This window comes from Pollachius pollachius (assembly GCF_949987615.1).
Source record: "Pollachius pollachius genome assembly, chromosome: 8".
Taxonomy (NCBI): domain Eukaryota; kingdom Metazoa; phylum Chordata; class Actinopteri; order Gadiformes; family Gadidae; genus Pollachius; species Pollachius pollachius.
In genome coordinates, this window is record NC_136941.1 from 9,060,363 (window position 1) to 9,087,064 (window position 26,702).

The 26,702-nt window shown below is 43.9% G+C and overlaps 2 protein-coding genes across 5 annotated transcripts; one reads left to right on the forward strand and one right to left on the reverse strand.

The window, feature by feature from the left end:
• Positions 1 to 964: 964 nt before the first annotated feature.
• Positions 965 to 6,431, reverse strand: kiaa2013 (KIAA2013 ortholog). Of its 2 annotated transcripts, none has more exons than XM_079742494.1 (3): positions 5,011 to 6,431; positions 3,838 to 4,691; positions 965 to 2,485 (listed from the first exon to the last, which is right to left on the reverse strand). In XM_079742494.1, the coding sequence occupies exons 1-3, from the start codon at positions 5,966 to 5,968 to the stop codon at positions 2,453 to 2,455; spliced, it is 1,845 nt and encodes a 614-aa protein (XP_079598620.1). In that variant the 5' UTR covers positions 5,969 to 6,431; the 3' UTR covers positions 965 to 2,452. The 2 variants fall into 2 exon arrangements, with proteins under 2 accessions (XP_079598620.1, XP_079598621.1); XM_079742495.1 differs by having other exon boundaries at positions 969 to 2,197.
• Positions 6,432 to 7,056: 625 nt separating this feature from the next.
• plod1a (procollagen-lysine, 2-oxoglutarate 5-dioxygenase 1a) lies at positions 7,057 to 26,556 on the forward strand. Of its 3 annotated transcripts, XM_079741540.1 has the most exons (20): positions 7,057 to 7,259; positions 8,063 to 8,151; positions 8,354 to 8,487; positions 9,179 to 9,342; positions 10,197 to 10,309; positions 10,442 to 10,505; positions 12,272 to 12,369; positions 12,726 to 12,827; positions 13,368 to 13,499; positions 15,964 to 16,088; positions 17,858 to 17,962; positions 18,977 to 19,102; positions 19,883 to 20,024; positions 20,443 to 20,556; positions 20,714 to 20,779; positions 21,501 to 21,605; positions 22,766 to 22,912; positions 23,507 to 23,632; positions 23,933 to 24,058; positions 25,319 to 26,556. In XM_079741540.1, exons 1-20 carry the CDS (start codon positions 7,169 to 7,171, stop codon positions 25,472 to 25,474), a joined length of 2,325 nt encoding a protein of 774 aa, XP_079597666.1. In that variant the 5' UTR covers positions 7,057 to 7,168; the 3' UTR covers positions 25,475 to 26,556. The 3 variants fall into 3 exon arrangements, with proteins under 3 accessions (XP_079597666.1, XP_079597668.1, XP_079597667.1); XM_079741542.1 differs by lacking the exon at positions 23,933 to 24,058; XM_079741541.1 differs by lacking the exon at positions 23,507 to 23,632.
• The last annotated feature ends 146 nt before the right edge of the window (positions 26,557 to 26,702 follow it).

The window sequence follows — 26,702 nt, forward strand, 5'->3', positions numbered from 1 at the left end:
TAGGGCTATAGGCCTATTATTACTATAGGGCTTATTGTATTAATGTATTTATAACTGAACCCAAAATAAATACACTTTTTGCCTCGATGAGATAACACCATTTGGCCTATATGACATATATATAACATGTATGTAACTTCTTTTGCTATTTTAAAACATATAAAAACAACTTATTTTTTTAATGTTTTTACTGTTTTTAGATCAAATAAACACACCTGCAGAGTTCACACTCGCCTTCGCCCTCCGTCCCTGGGCCGACTCGCCTCCTCTTGGTCCTCCTGCTCTGGATCTTGGAGAGCGTTCCTTTTAAAGAGGCCGAGGACAAAGTCCCAGACGCGAAACATTCTTTTTTCATGAACTTCAACGATGACATGGGCCTGTTGATCTACAGGGCAGGTTCAGGTCTCGAGTAGGGGCTCCTGGGTACGAGCAGCAGCGATCAACGTGTATTCCCATTAGAGAGCAGCGGTCCTGACCAGATGCGCGCACCGGGGCGGGTTTGGCTCGATGTGGTTCCTTTCGGCCGGGGGTGGTGGGTTGAGTCAGGGAGGCGTGTTTCAGGTCTGTATTGTTTTAAAGACAATAGTAGCGCAGGCCTTTTATCTCATATCGAAAAAATGTATGGAGACAATTTTAATATGCGTGTCGCTGGCGCTGTTATATTGTTAGATTGTAATATTGTTTATTTGGCTATGTTCTTTGGTAGTTTTTTTAACCTATCATTTTAATGAGGATATTTAGAGATGTACTTTTTTGAGATATGAATGTTGTAGGCTGGCAGAAGGCCCTGACCAGGCCCGCTTAGTGTGTTCCTCTGGCACGGATCGGGTCCCCGGGCGCACACAGCCACACATCATGCCTGCAATTGCGAACTTAACACAAAAAACATTAATTTCTGATATTATGAATCATAATGAACACCAAACATGGCCTATATTTATCACGTCATATTTAAATAGCTAGTTTCGATTTGTGCATCAATCTCAGTGTTTTACGACGCGTAAAAGTCAGGGGTGTTCATTATTATGAGTTGAGAGTTGCTATTCAATCAATGATTCACTTTATTTTAGGGGATACAAACGATTTCCGACATTTTCAGAGAAGAAACAGATGTAGCCTTACTACTCTTAGTGTTTGGCATGAAGCGAATGTGGTTGGGTTAGGTGTTAGATAACATCTGAGGAGTATAGCCAGGAGTAGGCTACATCACATTCAAAATCATATCTTTATTGCTTCAACACCACTGCATATGATCAGATTCAGATTTCGACACACGAAAATGCAGAAACATCAGATAGGCCTAACAGTTCAATGTTCATTTAAACTTGGTGTAGTTGGAAAACGTACTTTAGTATCACATTATGCTATATCAGAGCAGTGTGGTCTGACTGCAGATATGATCAAAATAAATTACATAAGGCACATTCAGTAGTACAAAACAAAGGGATAGATTTGAAAAGCCCTTAAATACCTATAAGAAACAATGTGAATGTGGTGAAATCTGTAAGCAAACATAAATCATAAAATCACTCAAAAATTCAATCCAGGAAAGGTGAATAGTGATGTGAAAAGTTAACATGGAAACCTCAACATAAACGCTAATACACACACTTAATGAGACACACAGGCAAGCACAAACATTCAACACCCACAAAATAAGGGTTGTCAATTTAACTTCAACGTGGGCCCAAATTAACCTGCCTACATGAGCTTCATATAGACAGAATTTAAATTACTGTGGATTTTTGACGAGACATTCAAAAAGAGAGGGCAGTTACCTACCCGGACCCTTTCTAGATATTATCAATTGTGGCCTTTCATATCAACACATGATAGAATAACAAACAGTTAACGTTGAAACTGTCCAACTGCCTACCAAACGGATGATGTGAAATGTGCAAATGTTTAAAGAACATTCCCAGAAAAAGTAAACATTTTTAAAACAAATTCTTCATGTTCACTGGCCACTAACCTACACCAGTCCCAACAATTTTCCCATTACCATTACAACAATCAAGTAATTATGAAACCATTCACTGGTTTTGTTTTAATATAGGCCATGCACCACAGCCCCTTGGATCTAAATGGGTATCAAAGTATTGATTCTGAATGTCCTCCGCCTCCATATTGACTGAAGCCCACTAGTAACACTCACTATCCCAATGGTGGCCAGCGTCCTTCACACGGATGGGTCGTCCTGCGGAAACCAATAGAATCACGGTGAACACCGGCACGCCGACGGCCATTTTGATGCCACAAAATGGCTGATTGCTTGGCACGCTTTGTTACTCCCCCCCCCCCCCCAACAAGGGCCACAGGAGAGCATATCAATCATCGCTGCTTTAAAGGATCCATGACCCACAGCTTGACCAACAAAATGTATTCCCAGAGATACAGCAGTGGCGGGGAGGCCATCTGCAGTACCTGGGGACCCACGAGCTAGGGCCTCCGGCTAAGCGGCAACCTCCTCATTAATGCAGGCGTCCTGGTGAGGGAGGGCGGAGGGTCAGAACAAGCAACTCATGCAAGGCAAAGCAACGCGGCCGGACTCCCAAACCGTTTACAGTTGTTATTGGAAGCAGAATAAGAAGCATGCAGAATCATTGAAGAACGGGCCTCCTCCATGTACGCCTGATATGCAGCTGGGGTCAGCTATGGATGTTGAAGATGCATTTCGTGTAGTAATAATCATTTCATTAGGGCTATAAGAGATGTTATAAACGTCATGTATACAAACAGTGTGGTGCAATGCCATGGTACGTTCACAGTGACAATGCTACCTCGTTTGAATGTTAAACAGCCAAAAGATGTGGTCAAAGTGCAAAGAAAAAGGTTGAGAACCACAGGTTTGGGGGAAGAAGGAGAGAAGCAAAGCTGTGTGTTGTGTCAGTTTAATCAGGAGCGAATTAATAGAAAACACCAGCCAAACAAGGACAAGAAAATAGCACAGAAAAAACATTGCAGATGAAGGGTAGCAGATAGTCCTTTCAAAAACATTTCAGATTGTCCCCCCAAATGATGTGTTTTACACAGACATTTAGAGGAAATGCGTGACTTTACATTGGCAAAAAAATAAGTATTTGTTTAATTTATTTTCTTCGTGTCACCATCAACAGACAAAAAGGTATTTTCAATTCAAGCTGCTCGCTAAAATAAAATTATGAAATAAATAGAAAGAAATAGCACACAAATATTGGACAAACTGCTTGACAATTGAAGGCACCAGGAAATGTTTAAATAAAACTTAAACTTGGCCCGCCTAGTTCTAGGAAAGGGTTATTTAGGTATGCATTAGTTTGAAATGCATCAAGAAAAACGCTACATATACATTAAAGTTTGATTCATTTTGATCAGCTGTGTCAACACAAATTCGAGGGAAAAATGGTTTTCCACTGTTTGCAAATCTTACATGAGGGACGGTCAACTCCTGGTACTTTCAATGCAAACTAGGAAATATGTTCGCAGAGACGAACACATCTTAAAATATAGTGGTTTCAGTGGTCTCTTACTGTAGCCTCTTTCGCACACAGAATCCCTCCATCCTCTCGACTGAGAGGGAGACGAGAAAATGGCGTGGGTGGAGGCAGTGAAGTGACGCCGCCAAACTCGAAACCAACCAAACAGAACAGCAGGGAAACGTCCACAGATGGGGAGAACCCGATAGCAGGAGAGAGCCCACACCGTGATCAAGGGGAAAACAGGAGGACCAGCAGGACTGGTGGAGGGGGAAATAGAAAAGTCTTGGCCACCACAGGCAGGACATAGGAGGCGAACGAGCGGCCGGCGGGGCTTCCCCAGCAGAGGGCGCTGTGTGGCTGTGTGTTGGCGGGCCTATACCTTGCTCCGGAAGAGGGGCTTGGCGCCCGGGCCGCAGTACTCGTTGTAGATGAGCTTGAAGAGGAAGAGGTGGAAGAGGGTGATGAGCGACGCCACGCTGAACCAGAAGAGGAAGGGCAGCCCCGGGTAGCGGTTGGCCATGTGCTCCTCGTGGGCCAGGATGGCCTTGAGGTGCAGGGTCTGCCGCAGGTCCTGCAGGTGCCGGAGGTCCGTGGAGATGTAGAGCAGCGGTGTGATGGGCTGCGTCACCATCACGGGGAACACGTGCCCCTTGACCTCCGAGGTCAGCTCCACGGGCTCGTTCAGGCAGCCCGCCTCGCAGGCGTACAGCTTCACCGGCTTCTCCTGGGGCTTCACCGACACGTGCAGGAAGGGCTTGCCCACGGCGTCCAGCAGCACCGCCAGGTTGATCAGGTCCTGGTTGTAGTGGATGCCCCGCAGCGCGTAGCTGTTGTGCAGCACGTCGGGGTCCGCCTGGAACTGCAGGTGGTTCTCGGTGAACTGCAGGCCGCCGAAGCTCAGCACCATGCCCTGCATGACGCCGTGGGCGCCCGCCGCCACCAGCACCTTGCAGCCGCGCTTCTGCAGCGTGAGGGTCCACAGCGTGGCCAGCTGCAGGATCTGCGCCGCGCTGCCCAGGTGCTCGGGCCACAGGTTCTCGGCGTGCATGGTGGCGTGCCCGCTGAAGCAGTGGTCGGCGTAGTTGAGGCTGGACTCCAGGGCGGCGCGCTCCTCCTCCGGCAGACGCCGGTCCAGCAGGGGCGCGGCCGTGCTGGAGAGGATGTAGAAGAGGGTGGTGTTGACCGTTCGGCTCGAGGGGGTGTGGGCGTCCGTGATCTTCCTCATCTCCACCCCTGGAGGAGGAACAGAGGGGATATGGTTATGTACACATTGGACCGGGAGGCCTGTTGAATTACATGAGCCTTTAGCAAAGAAACAAGAGCGCAGTTTGCACCACCGTGTTACCAGGCAAAGGTCGAGTTCAATCGAGACTAGACAAATGGGATTTCTGAAAATCATTATAATAGAAAATAGAATCGCTCACGGTTCAAATCCACACTAAAAGCAATAATTACCACAATATTTCCACATTTTATGGTGCTAAAATCAACATGATGTCTATTATGTTTATCTTTTATTATAATATTGTCGGAGAGTGGTTTCCCCACTGACCGGAGATGAAGAGCTCCAGCCAGGCCTGCCGGTGGTCCAGGACCAGCTTGTCCACGTCGGCCCGGAGCAGCTCCGCCAGCTCCTTCCGGGCCCCGTCCCGCAGCCGGCCGAAGGTCTCCTCCGCCTTGGACGCCTCCACCGGCTCCGAGGTCCACACCACCGACAGCACGCTCTCCCGGGCGTCCGACTTCGCCGCCACCTGGATGCGGCCGGACAGGTTTGTGGTCGCCACGACGACCAGCACCACGTGGTTCTTCTGGACCGGCACGCGTCCGGACGAGATCACCACCTCCTTGTCCTCCATCTTCTCCACGGAGGAGGAGAACCGGCTGCCGAAGGGGGGCGGCTCCACCGCCACCTCCAGCGTGGCGCTGCGCTCAGACGGGTTGCTGACGTGGATGCGCTGCAGGTAGACGTTGGGCCGGCTGCGGTGGGCGATGAACTCCTCCCGGACGGTGAGGCAGTCCCGGGCCAACTGCGAGGTGGCGGGCAGGAGGCAGCGAACTGAGAGGACCGAGCCCTTCCGGAACCATAGCACGGTGGCCCGCGCCTCTGCCCGCTTCCCCGGCAGGCTGACGGCTACTACCGGGGAGTACTCCGTCTGGTGGACCGGAGCCGAGCCGGGCAGGGGGGAGGAGGCCACCCACAGTTTGTTAGAGTCAATGTCGACCAGAATGTGGCCGTTACCTGATACGAAGGGTGTGTCCACACTCTCCTGAGCGGTGCTGTAGATCCCCTCTCCTCGCTCGACCAGCGACTTCCACCTGTGGATCTCGTTCTGTAGGCACTGGCCCGCCACTCCGCCGGACTTAACCGAACTACTGAAAAACCTCAAGCCGCGGTCTTCGCCCAAGTACCAGTAGAAGATCAGGAACAGCAAAAGTCCTATGAGGAGTCGTCTTGCCCAGCTGCTCGACAGCAAGCCCGGCAGACCCTTTAACCTTTGCTGGAGCCACATTGTGCCTTAGAAGGTTGGACTCCTCGGAACTTCCTCACTTTGCAATCGGTTTGCAAATACCGTCCTTACAATACGTGGCGCCTACACTTCTACACTGCACTATGCAAATCCCTAACGAAGCTTTGCTATCAAACGTGAACCATGCTAACCGTGATAGGCTGCCTTCTGCGGTATGAATGAACACGTAGTCATGGTCCAATGCAAGCTGTGCATTCAGCAAACCTGTCAGACAGGCTTTGTTATCTTAAGGTTAGCTTACGTTAGCTGGCAAAGTGAAGTAGCTCCCGATTAAACTTGCGACTTTTTTCTTACATCGTGACTTCCTTAACTCGCTGTCAATGTCGATCCCATTCATGAACAGGTCACCCTATGCTTGAGCCTGCACGAATATACATGTTTCGTCGCTGAAATATAGTTTTTTTTCTTCTCGGGACATGAACTGTTTGCAAACATCCAATATTTCGTCGACACTTCTGGTTAGACTGCCGTAAAGGGGGTTGGGGTCGACATGGCAACGACCGTAAATGCCGTAAAATACTTTTACGGCAGCCTTATGTATCTTGCTCATGTGCTTTATATAGACCTTCTTTAATAGGTCCATGATATAGACACACGGTCACGCTGTGGTACATGTCATCCTGTGCAGTTTATGAAGGGTCGAATGATTTTGTTTAACTGTAGTTATTAGGTCAGACCTTTATAAAAACAGAGTCATATTTATCGAATAACCAAACGTTCTCTTGAATCGGGGTTATTTTATTAACCGTCATTAGCGGTCATTATTAAAATAATTTCACTGTTCCCTGTTCCAGTTTCACAGTTGGTGTGAAACTTGGTGTGTGTGTGTGTGTGTGTGTGTGTGTGTGTGTGTGTGTGTGTGTGTGTGTGTGCGTGCGTGCGTGCGCGTGCGAGAGAAGGAGCGAGAGAATTGGCTTGCCATACGAGACCTTTAATAGGTCCATGTACGAGAGAGAGAGAGAGAGAGAGAGAGAGAGAGAGAGAGAGAGAGAGAGAGAGAAGGGGGAGCGAGAGGAAACGGGGCTGGGTCTGTGGGACAGTATTGAGAATCCAGTGGGGGGAACGCAACACGCAACTTCTGAGTCGTACAAATCTCTTCTCCCCACAGACGCGGACACAACTGTCTACAACAAGCTAATATCCATTACACCAACTAGTGGGACAATATCGATCTCGATTACAATGAAAATAGTATTCCTCTTGGCGTTTAGTGCATTTTTCTGCTTTGCCCATTTGCCTCTGACAAGCTCCGAAGAGCAGAAAACTCCAGAAGGTATGCGTAACATATCTTGCACTACAGATGTCTTAGAACTAGATGCATTGTTGTTGTTTTTTTACCGCTGTATTAGACGTGTGCGGACTTGTGCTTCATTCAGTAGTAGATAGAGTAGAGTTCGGTTCTGTCGGGAAGGTTCACTGTCCAGTCGAGAAGGTTCCTCCGAACACGCCGCTGACGTGGACGGTATTGCCTGTCCCAATGCTGTATTCAACAAGTTGGTGGATAGCGGTGGTCGGATGATGCATATCAGAGCCGTAATCACTTAAACGGAGAATAAGACGAAAGCGAGTCGGCTTCGCTTGGGAGGACTGATACTGTTCGCATGAAATCGGATTAAATGTATTTTGCAGCCTTCCCATGTAAACTATTCCATGAAGTGATTTGGCAGTAGCAATTTTGTCCAGCCATTCGTGCTCCTCGTTTAGTTCACCGATTCTCAAACCATGACTTTGACTACGTGGAATCCAAATAAATTTTAACTTAGTCTGTTCAAATGTGTGCTCATATGGTTGACTTTCAATTAATAATTATTTCGATCTCAACCAACGTTTGTGCTAATACGCTTTAAATACTGATAGTCGTTTAGAGTTAGCTACCTTATTTTTATGTTCTTACCATATTCAAAACAACTGAAAACGAAATGCATTGTCTATTTGTCCACAAGAACAGCTATTACTTATTGACCTATTGCACGTTGATGACCCCCTGATAGGGGAAGTAAAGATTATCCTAATTCAGCACAAAACCGTTGTCTTTCTTTCCCTTTACTATCTCACACACTGCTCGTCTCCCTACAGACCTCCTAGTTTTGACAGTTGCCACCGCAGAGACAGATGGCTTCAGCCGTTTCCTGAGGTCTGCAAAGCTCTTCAACTACACTGTCAAGGTAGGGGCAAATACCTGCAAGTAGATAGACGTTTTTCTGAAAGCTTAATTCCTCCTCTAATCGCTCTGGCCACAGGGCAAAATAAAAAGTCTGATGATAAACCACTGATAAAAATCTGCTAGTCCTTCAGGCCATGGTTTAAAGTCAACCTGAAGAAAAGAGGTGGTGTTAAATTGTCTTCTGTGCTCCATGGGGATAAAAGGTGCTGGGGCGCGGGGAGAAATGGCAAGGGGGGGACTACATGGCCCCCGGAGGAGGCCAGAGGATACGTCTCCTCAAGGAGGCTCTGGAGGAGATGAAGGAGGAGCAGGGGAAGACTCTCCTATTCATAGACAGGTTGGTCACCTCGTTTTCCTGGTGCTGAAGGATGGATCATTATATGGATATTTAGCCGTGGAGAAACCTTTTAGATACACGTCATTAATATGCAGGTAGGAGTGGGACACCTTCTAAATGAAGCTGCAAACATTGGTGTTTGAACCCAACACATTTTGGCCGGGAGTCAAACTCTAACCACTATACTGTCCTTCTCATCTAGTGGAAGCAGTGGAAAATACTATTTACACACTACAAAATAGATGGCTCTCTCCCAAAAGACACTGAGCATGAACAAAGACGTTACTGACACTGAACGAAGAGCTAGTAGGGGTTAGAGCATGTTGCTTAAGTATGCCTACGGGAAGTCTTTAGACATTTGGGTTCAAACCCGGGACTAGTCGGCTAGAGGTCATCCCCCCTAACCACTTGACTAGACTATCCTGCCCACCTGCTTGTTTCTCTGTCGCTACTCATTCATGGTTATTATGATCAGGGAATAGATAACGGAAAAACGTCTCTCCCTTTTACTGCCATTGCCTATGAGTGAAGCCAGCCAGTGCTGGCTAAACACTCCACTAATAAACTGTGGCTCCTCATAATATGGAGCCACCTTCTCTCCTCTCAAATTGAGATTGGCTTGCCACAGCCGGGCCCTGCAGTGGCTCTGTGCAGTGTCCCATAGTCATCGCTGCCCCTGGTTTCCCCTCAGCTATGATGTGGTGTTTGCCTCTGGGCCCAAGGAGCTGCTGAAGAAGTTCCAGCAGAGCGGGCACAGGGTGGTCTTCTCCTCAGAGACCCTCATCTGGCCCGACAGACACCTGGAGGACAAGTACCCGCACGTCCGCGAGGGAAACCGCTTCCTGGGGGCGGGAGGTAGGTCCACTGGTGGGAGTGGGGACGGAGGTAGTGCTGGTGGTGGTTGGAGTGGTGCCAGTGGTGGTGGTGGTGGTGGTGGAGCTGGTGATGGAGGTGGTGGTCATATATAAATATACTGGTACAGCACAATAATCAGAACGAGAATAGCATCAAGTATTTGTGTTAAACCAATGATTGTGCTTTACCTTATGCTTGATGTTCAGTGTACGTTATGATTGTGTTGTACATTGTCTTTTAATGCACCAACCCCTTTGTTGGTCAGTGTGTGTTTGTCAGTAGGTTTACCTTTCAGTTTGTTTCGGTCAATGTGTTTGTGTGTGTCAGTGTTTGTAAGCATAGAGGGATAAAAAGAATGTGGAGTTTTTAATGATATGCTGCATGTTCCCTTGAAGGAGTTTATAGTGTATTTTTATAGGCTGAAAATAGCAGGCTTTCTGTTGGGCAGGAAGACGGCACTGAAGGCACAGAGACCTGCTTTTCATTACCTGACAGGGTCCAGCTTAATAAATATCTGATCATTTTAGTTTTTCTTATTACATAATAATAATAATTAGTAATGTGTTAATGTGGTTTGAATAAGGTTATCTCTGTTCACACTGTCACTATGGCATGTGCATGTCCAGATCAAGAAAAAAAAAAAGAAAGAAAAGTTTTTGAACATACATTGTGTTCAGTAATTCCCATCAAAGATGGCCAGTTTTATCTCTGGTATGGCTACTGTTATCTGTCCATGGTAGAAGAATGCGTTGCCATGGTAGCTTGTTGAACTATTTGATATCGGCTGGTGCCAATTTGGTCTGTGACTTTACAAAGCAGCATTACAATGTCTCTTGTCTCTTCTCTGTCCTCAGGTTTCATTGGCTACCTTCCTAATGTCAAGACAATGGTTGCTGATTGGACAGGAGAAGACCACGACAGTGACCAGCTGTTCTTCACTAACATCTACATCAACCCAGAAAAAAGGGTATGCATACTTATTAGATTTATTAATATGGTTATAACCAACTGTATAAATATTGAAAACTGTTTTTGCTGATTTGTCCATGTGTACTCTAGGTAAGTATCTCACAACTTTGTTTTACTTTCCCCATTTCAGAAATCCATAAATATCACACTGGACAGCAGATGCAGATTGTTCCAAAACCTCAATGGAGCCCTTGGTAAGTGTCTTTACACACAGAAGCCAGAAACACACGTTATTACAAGCTAAAAGATCTGCTTTGACTGTTATTTTCCACTTACAATAGAACTTGGCTGCATTGCTAATGAATGCAAAACACTATTTACTAACAGTGTTGTAACCTCATCTAAAATATATTGACCCGAATGCTTACTGCTTACAACTATGAGCATCAATAGCATCTGATTGCAGTTTAAAAAGCTCAAGGCAAGACATTCTCTTTCAGAATCACAGCTAACATATTTACATAGAGGTTAACATTTGCAGCTGACATATTTACTTAGTCTTTAGCAATTAAAGCTAATGTGTGAGTTTGTTACAATGTAATTAATACTAGCCCGAAGCCACCTTGCTGTAATTGTTCTGCTGAGATAGGCTACTTTCCCTGGCTGGGGAAACCCATGTTGTTATTTATTATTTATTACCCAGGTGGTAGGGAACAGTTAAGAGCTGTTGTGTAGAGATGAAGGGATACTCTCTCTCTCCCCCCCCCCACCCCCCTGCTGCAACTTCCTTCAAAGGATTGCCATTGGTTGGTTGCCCCTAATACGAGATGAGAGGCAAACATTGCAGGATCATATAATGAAAAAAGAAAAAGTGTGAAGAACACAGGGGTGATTGTCATTTTTAATGAGCACTGCAAGTTTAGACATGATCATCCTCCGAGAGCCTTTTCGCTCCGTCTCTCTCTTTGCATCTTGTCTTACTCCCCTTCCCTCTGTTTGTTTTACTGCTCCCCCCCCCCTTGCAGTCCTGTGCCGCCTTGGTCAGGAATGTATAGTTTGCAAGAGAAAGAAAGTGAGATTGAGAGACCGAAAGATCTCTTTCATACAGAGATCCCGCAATATTTTACTGTACCCCCCCCCCCCCCCCCCCCCCCCGTTTGTTCCTTTACATGGCTCTGTACTCACTGTAACTACCTCTGCTGCCGGAATTAACGCAGAATCACAAGCCCCCCCCCCCATTCCATGTTCGTACCTTTCACACAGAAGGCGAGGAGGAATAATGTTCCCGGCTTGAACAGACTGTAAAATAATCTAGGCAGTTACAAGGTAAAAGAGGGGGGAGGCTGGAGACCGAGAGACAAACTGAGAGAAGGAGGGAGAGAGAAGGAGGGAGCGAGTGGGACAGTTAGGTTGGGGGGGGGCACTGAGGTACAAGCAGAGGGAGGGGGACACAGAGCCAGAGAGACATGCTGAGAAGGAGGGGGAGAGGGAGAGGAGGGGGGAACAGAAAGAGGGAGACGGATATGTGCCTGAGGTCACGTAGCCCGATGAATGAACAAAAAAGGGGGAGGAGTTAAGGGAGGAGGGGGGCGGGGAAGCAGGAAGGCTGGCCAACTACCAATTTTCCATACCTCCCCCAGATGTGCTTGAGAGAGCCCAGCTTTGCTGCAAAGAACAGCTGTATTGTGTGATGGGGCGTCGCTTAAACCTAAAGGAACACTCTGGACCTAAAGGAACTTCTTTGGACTTCTTTTCTTAGCTTGTCACTTTTAGTTTTTCAGTAGTACAATTACAACAGCATAGATGGTTTTAGGTATAAAAATTTACAATTAGATCAAGTGAATGACGGCAGTTTTGAGTATGATATTAACTTTATGTTTTTGATTATTAATTAATATAAAGTATGTGTGTATGTGTGGTTTTTTTTGTGTATGTGTGTGTGCTCTTGTTTGTGTGTGCTTGCTGTTGCACGTGTTTGTGTTTGTGTGTGTGCTTGGCTGTCGCGTGCATGTGTATGTAGATGAGGTGGTGCTGAAGTTTGAGGACAGCCGGGTACGGGCCAGGAATGTGCTGTATGACACACTTCCGGTCATCGTCCATGGCAACGGCCCCACCAAGGTAGCCCGCAAAGAAACCCATTATAGTAGAGTTAGGAATTAACCAGTAGAAACGTATGAAATTGTATGAATACCACAATGACCTAAATAGTAAAAGGGATGGATTTGGTCAAAACAAACTACTTTGACTGAACTAAACTAAACTTTAACTTGGACTTACAATGTGGTCTAGAACTTTGTACCATTGTAAAGCATAATGGTATTTACATATTTTCAATGCATCTTATTAACAGCCATTGAAGAGCTTTGAGTCTTTCATAGCAATTGAATCAGTCCTATTCCCATTCAAAAGTGTATTGGTTTTGATCCCAAAGGTTGGATAAAAGCATCTGCTAAACAGTGTCATTGTGTCCCCAGTTGCAGGTCAGCTACCTTGGCAACTACATTCCCAAGGTGTGGACCTTCGAAACCGGCTGCAGTGAATGTCACCAGAACCTCAGACCTCTCACTGGGATTCAGGTGAGCCATCCACCCTCCCTCTCTGAACACTGTGTGACGTGCACTCTCACTTTCTTAGCGAGTGCACAGCATGCTCAACAGCTGCCACCAGCCTAATTACCCACCTAACTACAGGTGAGGTCATACTTAATGAGCCCCTCTCTGACGGTACTCATAGCGTTGTAAATAGCCAGCCTGACCCACCCTAGCTAGTGTCCTCAAATGAGAGCATCACTTAGTGACGTATTCTGGAAAGATGCGCGGATGGAAAGTCTCCTGGATGTTTCTATCCGTGCTATCATTGTTCCGCTTGTGTTTGAACAGGACTGTGTTTATGACACTACCCATCGTTACGGCACCTTACACGACTTTGCTTGGATTGCAGCTGCATTTTCTTGTACTTATACTGTTCAACAACGAAATGGAAAGTTAAACCAACACAGATTGTGCTTATGAGATGTAAAGTTGAGTGGACCTGCGTAAACGGCAGAACCTAAATGGCAACCACAGTTTGATTTAGAACATGGTTTTGTTTGTCTCTGGTTGTGTTTGTTCCTCCAGGAGAGTGAATTTCCTCTGGTGATGATCGGGATCTTCATTCAGCAGCCCACCCCCTTCCTCACTGTCTTTTTTGAACGCCTACTGAGTCTTCAGTACCCCAAGAACAGACTGAAGCTCTTCATATACAACCAGGTGAGGGTTGGTTGCCTGAGGTAACTCCGATCAAGCGATGCTAATGCTTTATGACATTTACAAGATGTTTAGTAGCATAATGAGATTTTTGCTGACGTGGAGAATAATACGTTGTTCAAAGTTAGTATTTTGCTGTGCAGTGATCGAGGTACACTACACTAAACTACTCTTCACTACACTACACTACACTACACTACACCTCACTACACCTCACTACACCACTCTACACTACACTATACTACACTACACCTCACTACACCACTCTACACTACACTACACTATACTACACTACACCACTCTACACTAAACTACTCTGCACTACACTACTCCTCACTACACTACACTACTCTGCACTAAACTACTCTGCACTACACCTCACTACACCTTACTACACTGTACTGTACTACACTACACTACGACTCACTACACCTCACTACACCATATTATACTACACTACACCACACTACACCTCACTACACTATACTACACTACACCTCACTACACCTCAATACACCACACTACACTGTACTGTACTACACTACACAAAAAGTATTGAATCATCTTGAGATAGCAATCAGGGTGATACCATCCGTCTACCTTTCCTCCGCCGCCATCCTTCTCGTTTGTATAACACTGGGTGTGATGGCATTGCACTGCATGGTTGGATGATCACAACAGTGGCTCGGGTGGGAATCAACCATACCAGGAATGGGACCACTTCCCTTCTTGATCAAACGTGTGCTAGCTTGCGCTGTTTACATTCACCGTAGGCCAGGAATGTGCAAGCTAATAGCGAAGCTACTCAGGGCCTGGGACTTACAATACACTGATGATAGTGAGTAGCCGCTATGTTCAGAATATTTTCTGCAAAATGGTGAACTAAAATTAGAAATTATTCATAATAAAGTGACTTGGGTTACGTGGAGAAATGCTGGCCAGTCAATGAGCATCCATAGAGCTTGTCGTTTTTCTAAAAACAAACCTACTGTTCCCACATGCTGTTGTGTTGTAGTGGTAGTGTAGTTATCCCTAATGAAGGTGTCCTTACTGGGTGTATACAACTCAAATATAAACCGGTCACTGGGGACAGCCTGGCTGGTGGTTAGTCTGTGGGTGTGGGTGTAGCTGGTATAGCTGACCTGGGTTAAGGGTGCAGGTTAGGCAGACAGCTGGGGGGTGGGGGGTTGGGCAGGGAGCTGGGGTTTAAGGGACAGCCTGGTGCCAAGCAGCAGACAGGCCCAGAGGAATGCAGGGTCACAGTTTTATTCTTAGGACCTATTGTAGGCTAGCTTCAGGAGACCTGGTTGAGTGGGGTATACAAAGTCTTTATATAGTTTATATTGATACATTAAAACAGCCTATTGCATTACGTTATGGTCTGGAGAAACCTTATTTCGAAAAACCAAAAGTGGGATGTTGCGGAGTTAGGCCTTGTTTCCTGTTTCAATACGGAATTGGAGAGAAGAGATTTTAGGGGAATTTACCAATTAGGCAATTTCAGATCACTGTTATTGGTCAAAATAAATATGAAACGAAAGAAAGTGAAACGCCGCTTTCAACCGATTTTGGGCTTGTCTGCATTTAGACTGAAGTCGTATTTGTGTGACTAGGAGAGACCCAATAGACGGCCCTCAGTATGTGATCTCACAGAGAACTATGGAGACTATGGAACTGTTATTATACTATGGAATTATTCACAAGAGTTGAGTATATTATACATAACTCAGCCTAGTGAGCTATTTAATTTGGGCATTTGTGTAAGCCATTTAGTTTTGCACATCGAGACCACAATCACTTCACAGGTCCTACCATATGCACATATGTGATAGTATTAAGTCACTGAGGACACGCAGATGTTTCTGAGACCCTTTAGACACACAGCAGCAAGACCTTTCGAGATGAGGTCAAACTGTGAGTTGAAGGGTTAAAGGCAGAGCTGGGTTTTTATGCATTCATAAACACAGCTCTGTGGTACAACACTTGGTAAAGCACATCACACACAGCACTCCTCAGAGGTTAGAGCCTGGTTTGTTTTAATGGTCTACATTTTGCCCACACAGCAGTTCCTACTTCCTCTAGCTTTTAATCGTAAATTTAGATTTTGCTGAGGTTCATGAAATCGAATCATAAAATCAATCGTTAAATTAATTTAAATTTAGGGCATTAAACAGACGCTCTTATCCAAAGACACACATTCACCCACCGACGGCGGGTTCAACCATGCAAGGCAGCAGATTATTAATATACATTTAAATTATACTATTTCCTCGTTTTAGCAGAGGATTTCATCCAAAGACACGCACAGTGCATTTCCATACATGTCATGAAGCCTTTAGCAGGATGCCCTAACCCTATTCCTGGTAGAGGGATAGGGCATCTTACTGGAGTTTTCCTACAGGTTGGACTGCTTAGCAAAGGCCAACATAATGGGCATGATAACAAACATGACCTCTTCCTCCCCCAGGAGAGCCACCACAAGAAGCAGGTGGACTCCTTCCTGGAGAGCCATGGCGGTCGGTACCAGGACGTCAAGGTGGTGGGCCCAGAGGGAGCAGACACAGACAGCATCTCCTCGCGCAACCTCGGCCTGTGAGTTGGGTTTATATATGTGTAATCATTTCTGGCCGTTTCGTGCCTTGGATGGCACAGTGAAGACAGGACAGCAGAGTGGGGCTGAAGAAGAGGTAGGAATCAAACTTGTGGTTATGTGGTAGGCGCACTTGCGGGAAGAGCCACTGAAGCCTCCTATCCTCCAGGCGTCTTTTAAAGTCAGGGCGGACTTCGGCAGGACACAGTAATGACCGGTCTTGACGATCAGTCTTGGGTCTGTCCACACTAGGCGCCCGGGGCCATGCAGTGGTCCACACATGAGGACTGTACTCTCAGGTTCTCTGTGAAAACTCGCCCCAAAAATAGAATACATATTTGTTTATCTAGGAATGCACTGCAAAGATGTCAGGTATATTCTTCAAAAGTCAAAGTAAAAACAGATAAATAGTATAAGCTATAAATGGAACGTGGATTTATCGATGCGTCTATCCCCTCAGTGACTTGTTGCTCTTTTTTGGTTATACAGCTGTTTAAAGGCCTACGTGCAGGTTAACTGGAAGTTTTGATTAATGGGTACATAAAGCATTCAAAATATGTGTATTATTTATAAAATGTCTCCAAAATAGTGTTAAAATCCAGTTTTTATCGTTTTTGGCAGTAACGGGTGTTTTTTAACGCCATTCGGCGATGACGTCACGTTGGGGAGACATGGTGGAAGGTAGCCTCAGCCTAGTACTAGAACTATGGCGTCTAAGAGGTGGCAAGAACCACAAATAATATGTATGATGGCCCACAGCTGCATAATTTCGAACCTGTCAGACGTGAGAGGGCGAATGAGGAATTGCCGAGAACTGATGGCGGTCAAAGCCAATTAAATGCATGGTCAGAGGAGAATGACTGGAGAGTTGCTATCATTTAGCAACGCAGCAACGAGCACTGGAGCTAGTCAATGAACAGCAGTGCACACAATAACAACACCTTTATTTACTTTTACTGTCAGTGAATAGCACCGAGTGAAAGTCAACGTTTTCTTTATGACAGCGATTATGTCGTTCAGATAAGTACAGGTAAACTTAGTCAGAAGATCTAGAAATAGAAGGCTAGAATGCTAGCTATGGGCTATCTTAGCCTATCGGACACGCAATAAGTGCACTTGCAAATGAGTGCCTGCAAGTATAACCGATCGTGGTGTGACATTATTTAACCATCAATTCGTTGGAAAATAAACCCTGCAACACGGCCTTTAATCTATTTAAAAATTACAAGGAAGAAAATCATGGGTTTATATCTGATTGTCAACATTTGAATCCACATATCTGAGTCATCAGCTCCAAGGAACGGGCATTTATTTCTTTCAAATGGCCTGATAAAATCAAACCCTTTTGAAAACAACATTGCCCTTCCAACTCTACTGGGGCGCAGTCCCCCCACACTACCCAACATTCAGATGACGGCCGCCCCCTCTCCCCTAATAATAACACCCTGCGCATTACCATTACCTACTATACTGAAGTGTGGCCAAGTGGTCAGGGCTGCTCTGGTGCTGTTGCTTTGGTCTGAGATGAGAACTCCCCACTCTTTTGAATAATGCAGATGTAAATTAACCCTGATCACCCTAAACATACACTCATGCTAGTCTGAGTGACACTGGGTGTGTAAGTGGATGACTTGGCCCGGTTTAGTTTTAAGGCTCAAGGGACATCTGAGTGCTTCTTGCAATTAAGCTGATGTCTGATTGAATGTAAGCCAAATCAATGTGGCTGGAAAAGGGTTTTTCGTGACTCGTCTGTATTCTGTCCTTATTTCAGAGATTTGTGTCGACAAGACAAACAGTGTAAATATTTCTTCAGCGTGGACAGCGAAGTGGTCCTGAAGAACAAGGACACGCTCAAAATACTCATCAAGCAAAACCTGTGAGTATATACCAACATATAAATATATATATATATATATATTTATATATATATATATATCCCCATGGCATGAAAATTTCACTTTATGAGGTTTTCTAACATTAATATGAGTTCCCCTAGCCTGCCTATGGTCCCCCAATAGCTAAAAATGGTGTTAGGTGTAAAACGAGCACTAGTTTAAAAAAATATATTTATATAGTTTATATTGAAAAAAACAAAGCTCAGACGCGCCGATTTGGAATTTTCCCCGTATGTCGTCATACAGGGGCGTGTGACCTCCCCTTTGCCCGCCCAGAAAATTTGGCCTGCCAATGAGACAATGAGCTACGACCGTGAGAGCGCAACGTGTGTGTGTGTCTGTGTGTGTGTGTGTGTGTACGCACCTGGAGTGTTCTAGAATATTTACAGAACACGGCCAAAAGCTGTGTGTGCCTCGCCATTGTGGTACATCTACTGAAACACGGCTGAATTTCTTGAACGCCTTCAAGTATCGTATAAGGGGCCCACTAGCAACTATATAAAAGCATCCATAAAGTAGCATGCCATGGGACCTTTAACATCTTTCGTTGATATTTCTTAATTTTGTTCTAAAGGAAGGTATTTGTGTCAAACGCAGAATGTATATTCTGCGTTTGTATATTGTAGTATATTGTGTATATTGTAGTATATTGTTCTTACTGGAACTAATAGAAAAACATATATATATATTATGTATATTTATACAGCATTCCACAAGAAATTAAAAAAAGATACTAAATTGTAAGGGTGCTTTAGCACTGAATAACCATTTATCCCACACATATGTTTAACACAATGAGCAAGAATTTTAATATGTTATTTTTTATTTACAAATATATACTTTTTTTACTTACTGCGCATACTTACTTGAAATGACATTTTATTTTCCCCATTGGGAACATGGAAGAGGAAGCATTGAGGTGAAAACAGATGCTACCAACCCTTAATGGGGCTGCTTCCTGTACCTGAGCTCTCCTGGCTGTTCTCTCTCCCCAGGCCCATCGTGGCTCCCATGATCACCAGGGCCGGGCGGCTGTGGAGCAACTTCTGGGGCGCGCTCAGCGCTGACGGCTTCTACGCCCGCTCCGAGGACTACGTAGACATCGTCCAGGGACGCAGGGTGTAGGTTCATCCTGTTGACATCCTAGCTGAGGGAACTGTGTATATTTGTGTTATCCCGAAGGTATACAGCGTTTTACTGTACTGTGTAAAGACAGCCTGTTTACTAAGTAAAGTAAACACAGGTAAGCTAAATGTACGGTCGCCGTGAAGCACCGTTTGTGAAGTGCACGGACAGTCCCCTTATGGCCATAGCATGGTCACGGTTTGGCCCCAACATTGGTGAGGATAAACGCAGTTTGTGCACTCTGTTTGCAAAGCTTAAAGGTGACATATTATACCACCTGGCTTGAGTGTGATTAGCCGTTACAAGCCGTTATGAAAATCGACCTTTTCTGACATAACAAGTGGGCCTTTCCACCTAGATGTATGACGGATAGATGAGCAACGTTTGCCACAGTCCACTGGGTAGGCTGGTAGACTGATCTATCCAGCACACATCTAGGTGGACACGCCTACTTATGATGTCAGAAGAGGCTTTGTAATGGCTAATCACACACACACCTGGTGGTATAATATGTAGCCTTTAAGATCTCAGAGGTGAACGACATGCAGCAAATCGCCTTACGAGACATGATGTTGTCAGTTTTGTTCGGCGCTGGCTCGCACAGTTCGCGCAATGCGACTATACATGTTGTTTAAGTTGTGTATCGTTTGCGTTTAGTGAATATACAGTGTAACCAGGTTGCCTGTACTGTGAACATGTGCGGCGCTCCAGTGTGTGTGTGTGTGTGTGTGGGTGCGTGGTGTAAGCCCGGTGTAAACACTGTGCTGTGGCTGCAGGGGGGTGTGGAACGTGCCGTACATCTCCAGCGTGTACCTGGTGAAGGGGGACGTGCTTCGCTCCGGTATCCCTGACTACGACCTCTTCAGCTCCGACACGCAGGATGCGGACATGGCCTTCTGCACCAGTGTTCGCAACAAGGTTGGACAGCAATCCTTTCCATCCTCGGGTGGTTTCACTTACTTTACTTGTGCGGTTTAATTGGACTTTAATACACCAGATTTTTGAAGTCATATTCAAGTTGTATTGTCCAATGTGCAGTATACTACAGCAGGAAAAAGCAGGAACAGGGGGGTCCAGTTATACAATAGACTACATAATAATGATAATAATAATAATAATAATAATTGTATGAAAATGTGCAGGTACAGACATATTAGACATATTATTCAACAAAATATTCCATTGCTAATTCCGAAAATATGTATGCTATAACATATCATATGTTAGCGGAATCATTTATGCATTTAAAATCGTAACATTTTGAATTAACTGAATATTCGCCCATTCAACTTTACTAACCCTTGCATCTGATGTGTCGTCCTCCACTGAATCTCAGGGGGTGTTCCTGTACGTTACCAACATGCACACGTTTGGGCGCATCCTGTCTGTGGAAAACTACCAGACGAAGCACCTCCACAATGACCTCTGGCAGATCTTCGAGAACCCTGTGGTAAGAATCATCTCATCATCTCAAAGATTACCTCCTCTCTGTGTGTACTTGTCTGTCCTTGTTTGTGTACTTTTTTTTTACACAAATCTCACATACGTGTAAACGTATGTGAGATTCCATACGTTGAAATGAGCTAATTTTTGTATAATTTCCTCAGGACTTCGAAGAGCGCTACATCCATCCGAATTACTCCCTCATCATGAGAAACAAGCTGATTGAAACGGTGAGCCACTTTGAATTAAGACTAACTCCAAATAAGGGTTACTGAAATATTAACACTTTACATTTACATTTACATTTAGGGCATTTAGCAGACGCTTTTATCCAAAGCGACTTACAATAAGTCACTAACACTTTGCTAGCATTGTTAAGCCAATTGTCTCGGGCAGCGGTTGCCAGCCTTTGACTTAAAGTGTACCCTTAAATTGTCATTCAGACCTTTATCGGACCAACCAATCAAAATTAGATAATTACACATGCAGTGGTTGAGCAAAGAGTGCCAGCGCCCCCTTCATACACAAGTATGACTGCAAGCAGCAAGGCTGCTTCTACTTCCCACTAGGTTTATACAGCAAACACAAATGAACACAAAGCATATGATGGAATGCACAAAGGGACACTATTTTTGAAGTAATAACAAACCATAATAGTGTATTGACTGAGATATATTTATGATATATTCATTCATTTTCTATTTATATTTTGTCTTTTGTCTATTTGTTGGATTCCCAGTGAAAGTTCTTCTCATTAATGACATTAATGTATTCAAAACAAAATTCACTGCCATCACGTTGAATAAAAATCTGTGAAATTACTAAATGTTAAATGTTTCCAAATAATCTCAAGTATCTCAAAATGACAGGTGGGCAAACGTGACCTGTTGTGCAGCTGCACAACCAATATTGAAGGTTTTGATGAAGGTGTGTTATGCGTGTTTCTTCCAGCCCTGCCCTGATGTGTACTGGTTCCCCATGTTCTCGGAGGTGGCCTGCGACCACTTTGTGCAGGAGATGGAACACTTTGGGCAGTGGTCTGGGGGCGGTACCGTGGTACGTATTAATACACCTCCAGGAACAGCCACCAGTCATCGGGGTCACCGTGGATACCAGAATAGTGGCAGTATTAGAGGGTTAGAAGGAACGCTTTTGTTTTGTTTAACCAGCCGGTTCATACCTTAAAACAAGGGGTTGTAGTAGAGGTTATGTCTGTGCTGATGGGGACATTTTTAAACAGCCATATATTGTTGACATTTCTGAAACTCTCAGTGGAAAAGCTGGTAAAGACCCACAGCTACAAAAAGAAAAAAAGAAGATAGTGAAAAAAAGAAAGGAAATATGTCTATGGCATTTACACAATGCCATAAATATCAGAGATATATTCATTTCCATAACACCAAACTTACTCCTTATTTACTGGGGCTTTAAAGGGACCCTTTTGCTCTGAACACATGTCATTATGTGTAATTTCTTTATTTGGTGTTTTGCTGTCAACTTCATCAACTCTGTGGTGGGCGCTCAAAGACCGACCCATATAGCAGCTTCACATTTTATAGCAGCCACATGAGCACTGATTTATTCACAGTTTGCTACACATACCAAGACGATTTATTTTGGTGAAAGCAACCCATACCTTTTCTAATGTGCACGGAATGCTTTTGTCCTGAAGAAGTGCAGCCGCTGAATGCCGCTGAATCGGTTTCAATCAGGGCCACAGAACCGAGGATTTAACCCAAGATTGCAGGTTATTTCAAAGCAGAAGCTCCTTTTTAAAGTGACTCTTACTTTAATTTGAATTGATTGGAATGTTTTTTGACCGTCATTTTTGTCCTGAATTTAGACACTTCTAATCTTAGTTTCTGCCTTGTTTTTGTGATTAGTTATGATATTTCCTTACATGTTTGCACGATTGGCAGTGTTAGGGTTATAACTAACCTTGGACAGAGGGATCCCTGTTCTGTGATCATTGGGGTTGGGGGGGGGGCAGTTTAACATGGGGCTGTGAAGCCCTTTGAGGCTGTTACTGTGATAAAGGGCCAAGCAGCTGAATTAATCATTTTGCAAGTTATTTTGTTTTTGGTCATGTAAGTTGTAAAAAAAAAAAAAGATTCATACTTGATCATTCATCTTCAAAGAAAATTACAAACAGGTGAAAACTTACCCTGACAAAGTTCAGCATCTGAACCAATCTTTCGTCCGTCTGCATCTTACAGGATAAGAGGATCCAGGGGGGCTATGAGAACGTGCCCACCATCGACATCCACATGAACCAGGTGGGCTACGATAAGGAGTGGCACAAGCTGCTGCTGGACTACGTGGCTCCCATCACAGAGAAGCTGTTCCCTGGGTACTACACCAAGGTAAGGATGAAGGCGCCATTTCAGACCTTGCAAGGACAATGGTTGCTTGTTTGTTTAGAATGTCGGAAAACTTTATTAATTGAAACACATGTTTCTTTTTGTTTGTTTTTTGAATAATACATTTAATATAAATAAATAATATTTTTTATTTATTTATTTAAAATCTAAATCTAAACCTAATCTCAATGATATTTTGGTTAAATTTAAATTCATTTCTAACCCATTATGCAATGCCATATTCATACTTGTATGCCGTCATTCTGTTTTGTGTAGTCATAAATGTCAAATGAGCAAACAATTGGGTTGCACATTATTATCAGATTGCTCGGGAAGTTTTTGTCAATGCAATAACATAACTATGACAATGTTAATATTACTGTGGTCTATTGCCTTCCATGAACATATTTTGATAATTATTGGATCTCAACTATTTACAGCAGCAATGCAGTCAATCAATATTTGGATACACTGTATAAATTATTCATTCCTAACTGGTGTATGATGATATTATACCATATTACGTCGCCAGATGTGTTACTCTGTGCTGCTCCTCCTCCTCCTCCTCCTCCTTCTCCTCATGTCTCCCCTCATCAGTGTGAGTCCAACCTGAACTTTGTGGTGAGGTACAAACCTGACGAGCAGCCCCTGCTGCGGCCTCACCACGACGCCTCCACTTTCACTATAAACGTAGCGCTCAACACCAAAGACGTTGACTACCAGGTAAACGGTGGTCCCGGCCCGTAGCGCTAGCCGGCCTTCGCGAGACGGGACCTTTTTAGCCCGACAACCCTTTAGTCCGTCCTGTCCCCTTTGTCCCCTCTCTTCCTTCTTGTCTTCCCGGGGAGAGCGAATGCTGGCGTGAGGAGGCCGAGAAAGGGGTGGCGTGGAGGCTGAACTAAGAGGCGGAGGCACACACACACAAGCAAACAACACACCTCTCCCCGACCCCTTAACGGTTCCTTCGATGCACTCGCATGACCGTGTTCTTCCCCTCCCCTGTATTTGTGTTTGTGTTTGCAGGCTGATTTTGACTTGGCTTTTGTAGTTAGATATAAGCCAGACGAGCAACCTTCTTTAAGGCCGCACCACGATGCCTCGACATTCACTGTAAATCTTGCACTCAATCAAGTGGGCCTTGATTACCAGGTGAGTGGTTGTGTGTGTGCAGGGATCCCCTGACAAACAGTTTGATCTTATAGGAGAACAATGGACCTGCGGTGCTGGTTTTGGTAGGATAAAGTAGCTACAAATTAAATAATAATAAAAATAAAAATTGTAAGATAAGGTGAGAGGACATTTATAACCTTTGGACTTTTCTAATGCATAACAGTATTAAAGAGTTCTACACACTACTTCTATTACTTTAAAGTTTGCTGCCATCTATTGGTTAAAAATAGTTTCCACTGGTACGTTCAATTGGCTAACCCCGATTCTTATTTCTTTTTATGGCTAAAACATAATGAATATTGAGTTTTATATAATACCTAGAGTTTTAGTCAGTTCATAGTTTCACCTTCTCCTCTTTATTGTAGGTAAGGGTGTTTTTATCTTGAAGATGGAAGATGCTTAACATTGGTTCAATATCTGTGTAAATAATAACAAGGCAGTTGTATGACCCTGACACCGTTATTAATGTGTAGAATAAATATAAATGAATACATATAATGATACCACAAATATATGAAGTACAGAATATGCATAATAATAAAGCTATAAATATTTTATTTCTAGGTAATTTATATTAAATACTGAAGCAGTATGCAACGCATGGTGCTCAAATGGGATTAACAAATATTGAATCACAAAATATAACTTAATAGCATGTTATGTGTCTTTGGTGAAATTTAATATACTTTAATTCAGTCAACTCTGCGTTTGTCATTCTGCCCTGCATGCCAAAGACATTCCACTCCAAAGGTGTTTCATGTGGATGTGTCATTTCTGTCTCCATCTTGTAAAAGTAGAAATTGTAGCATTTTTATTTAAGAAATGTATTATATAAATGTTATTATCTATGATCATAGTCTCCATGCTACCATTATCTTTGCTTGAATATATTATTTAAATCATTGAACCCAAGTTATTTTGTAAATCAATGATATGAGATCTAGGTCTAAATATTTAAAGGAAATATAAGTTATAATAGGGATCCTTTATCCAGCATTGTGTACTAAAACGTTATGTAAACTATTATATGAATTTTAACAACACAATTTCCAAAATTTTAACTGAAGCCATCACATTTTGTTTGATTTCTGTCTAATTCTGTAGAGTAAAATCTGCTATTGAACAGAAATAATGGCTTCAGTATACCAAAGCCATATTTATGGTTCTGATTACGACAGTATAGCCTGATCTAAACTCCTTTATTTTGTCTGTGTTTCCCTGTCATTCTGCTGACGGCAGGGTGGAGGCTGTCGATTCATCCGCTACAACTGTTCAGTTGAGGCGCCCCGAAAAGGCTGGGCTCTTATGCACCCTGGCCGGCTCACCCACTACCATGAGGGGCTCCCCACTACCGGGGGTGTCCGATACATCGCCGTCTCCTTTGTTGACCCCTGATCTGAGCAGTTAGCAGAACACATGCGGCGCAACTCTGCAGAATTCTCCCTTTGGTGCTAATACCCATGATGAAGTTTAGAAGTAGATACACAAGAAGATACTGTACGATTAAATAAGACATACTTTGAAATGGTTACCTTAAGTTCAGTTCAGGTGTAATGTTTGAAATGGTTACCTTTAGGTTAAGTTCAAGTGTAAAGCATATAATATTTAAGTTTAGTAATTAGCTTAGAGGTAGCTTTGGTAAGGGTCATGGTCTAGAGAGAAGCATCATGGGAGATCCCACTGGAGAACTCTGTATCGTTACACCCAGAAGATGTCAGTGGAGGCAAAGGTTACACCACTTTTGCCTTAAATTTGCTTTGAATTGTCCCCTCTAGTAGTGGCTGTGAATATGTATTTGTGAGCGACAAAAACTGCAGTTTGCTGTTGGGATGAGCCCAGAGTATGTATATGTGTTTAGTGTCGTAGAAATCCGGAAGTTTCCAAGACCAAAGTGTGCTGAGTGAGACCTCTGGCTGAATTTCTCTCAGGAAAAAGGCAGTTCAGCTTAATAATTGAATAATACAACCCTTTCTAATAATTATCCTGAAGCTTTGAGTTTGTTAATAAGTTAACAGTGGCTTTCAGTATTATAGTCAATCATTTCTGTAATTCAGGGTCCTCATTTCAGCACATGTACTACAAAGGTCCTGAGCGAGTTATTCTGTCATGGTATCTTTATTTATTTTTTATACGTGTGACGATATGCCAGATATCCGTGTTACAGTCATGTGCAATATCCGGGACCTTTCTGTAAATTTGAATGTGGAAATCAGGTGACCTATTTCTCCTTTTATCAGACTCAGACCTCCACTGAGTTGTCAAAACTCCTTAAGCCTTTTTAAATTGTTCTGACTGTTCTTACATAAAGTCTACCCCCCCCCCATATCCTGAATTGTTAATAAAAATGCCCCCCTTATGAATGGCGCATTCTTATTTGCTTCTACATAAGCTTCTACAGATGCATATGTCAGTACTGGTGAAAAGCAATAATTCCATTGTTGACGATCTGAATTGATAATAAAGAAGCTAATTGTGGATATCATGGTGAGTCTCATTCTTAATATGTAAAACAGTCCATCCTTATCAGAAAGTAAATGGAGATTCAAACCAAGACTCTTTTTGATACTTGCATTGGATAAAAACATTAATACTTTAGAATAGAACTCCATTATTTATGTAATTG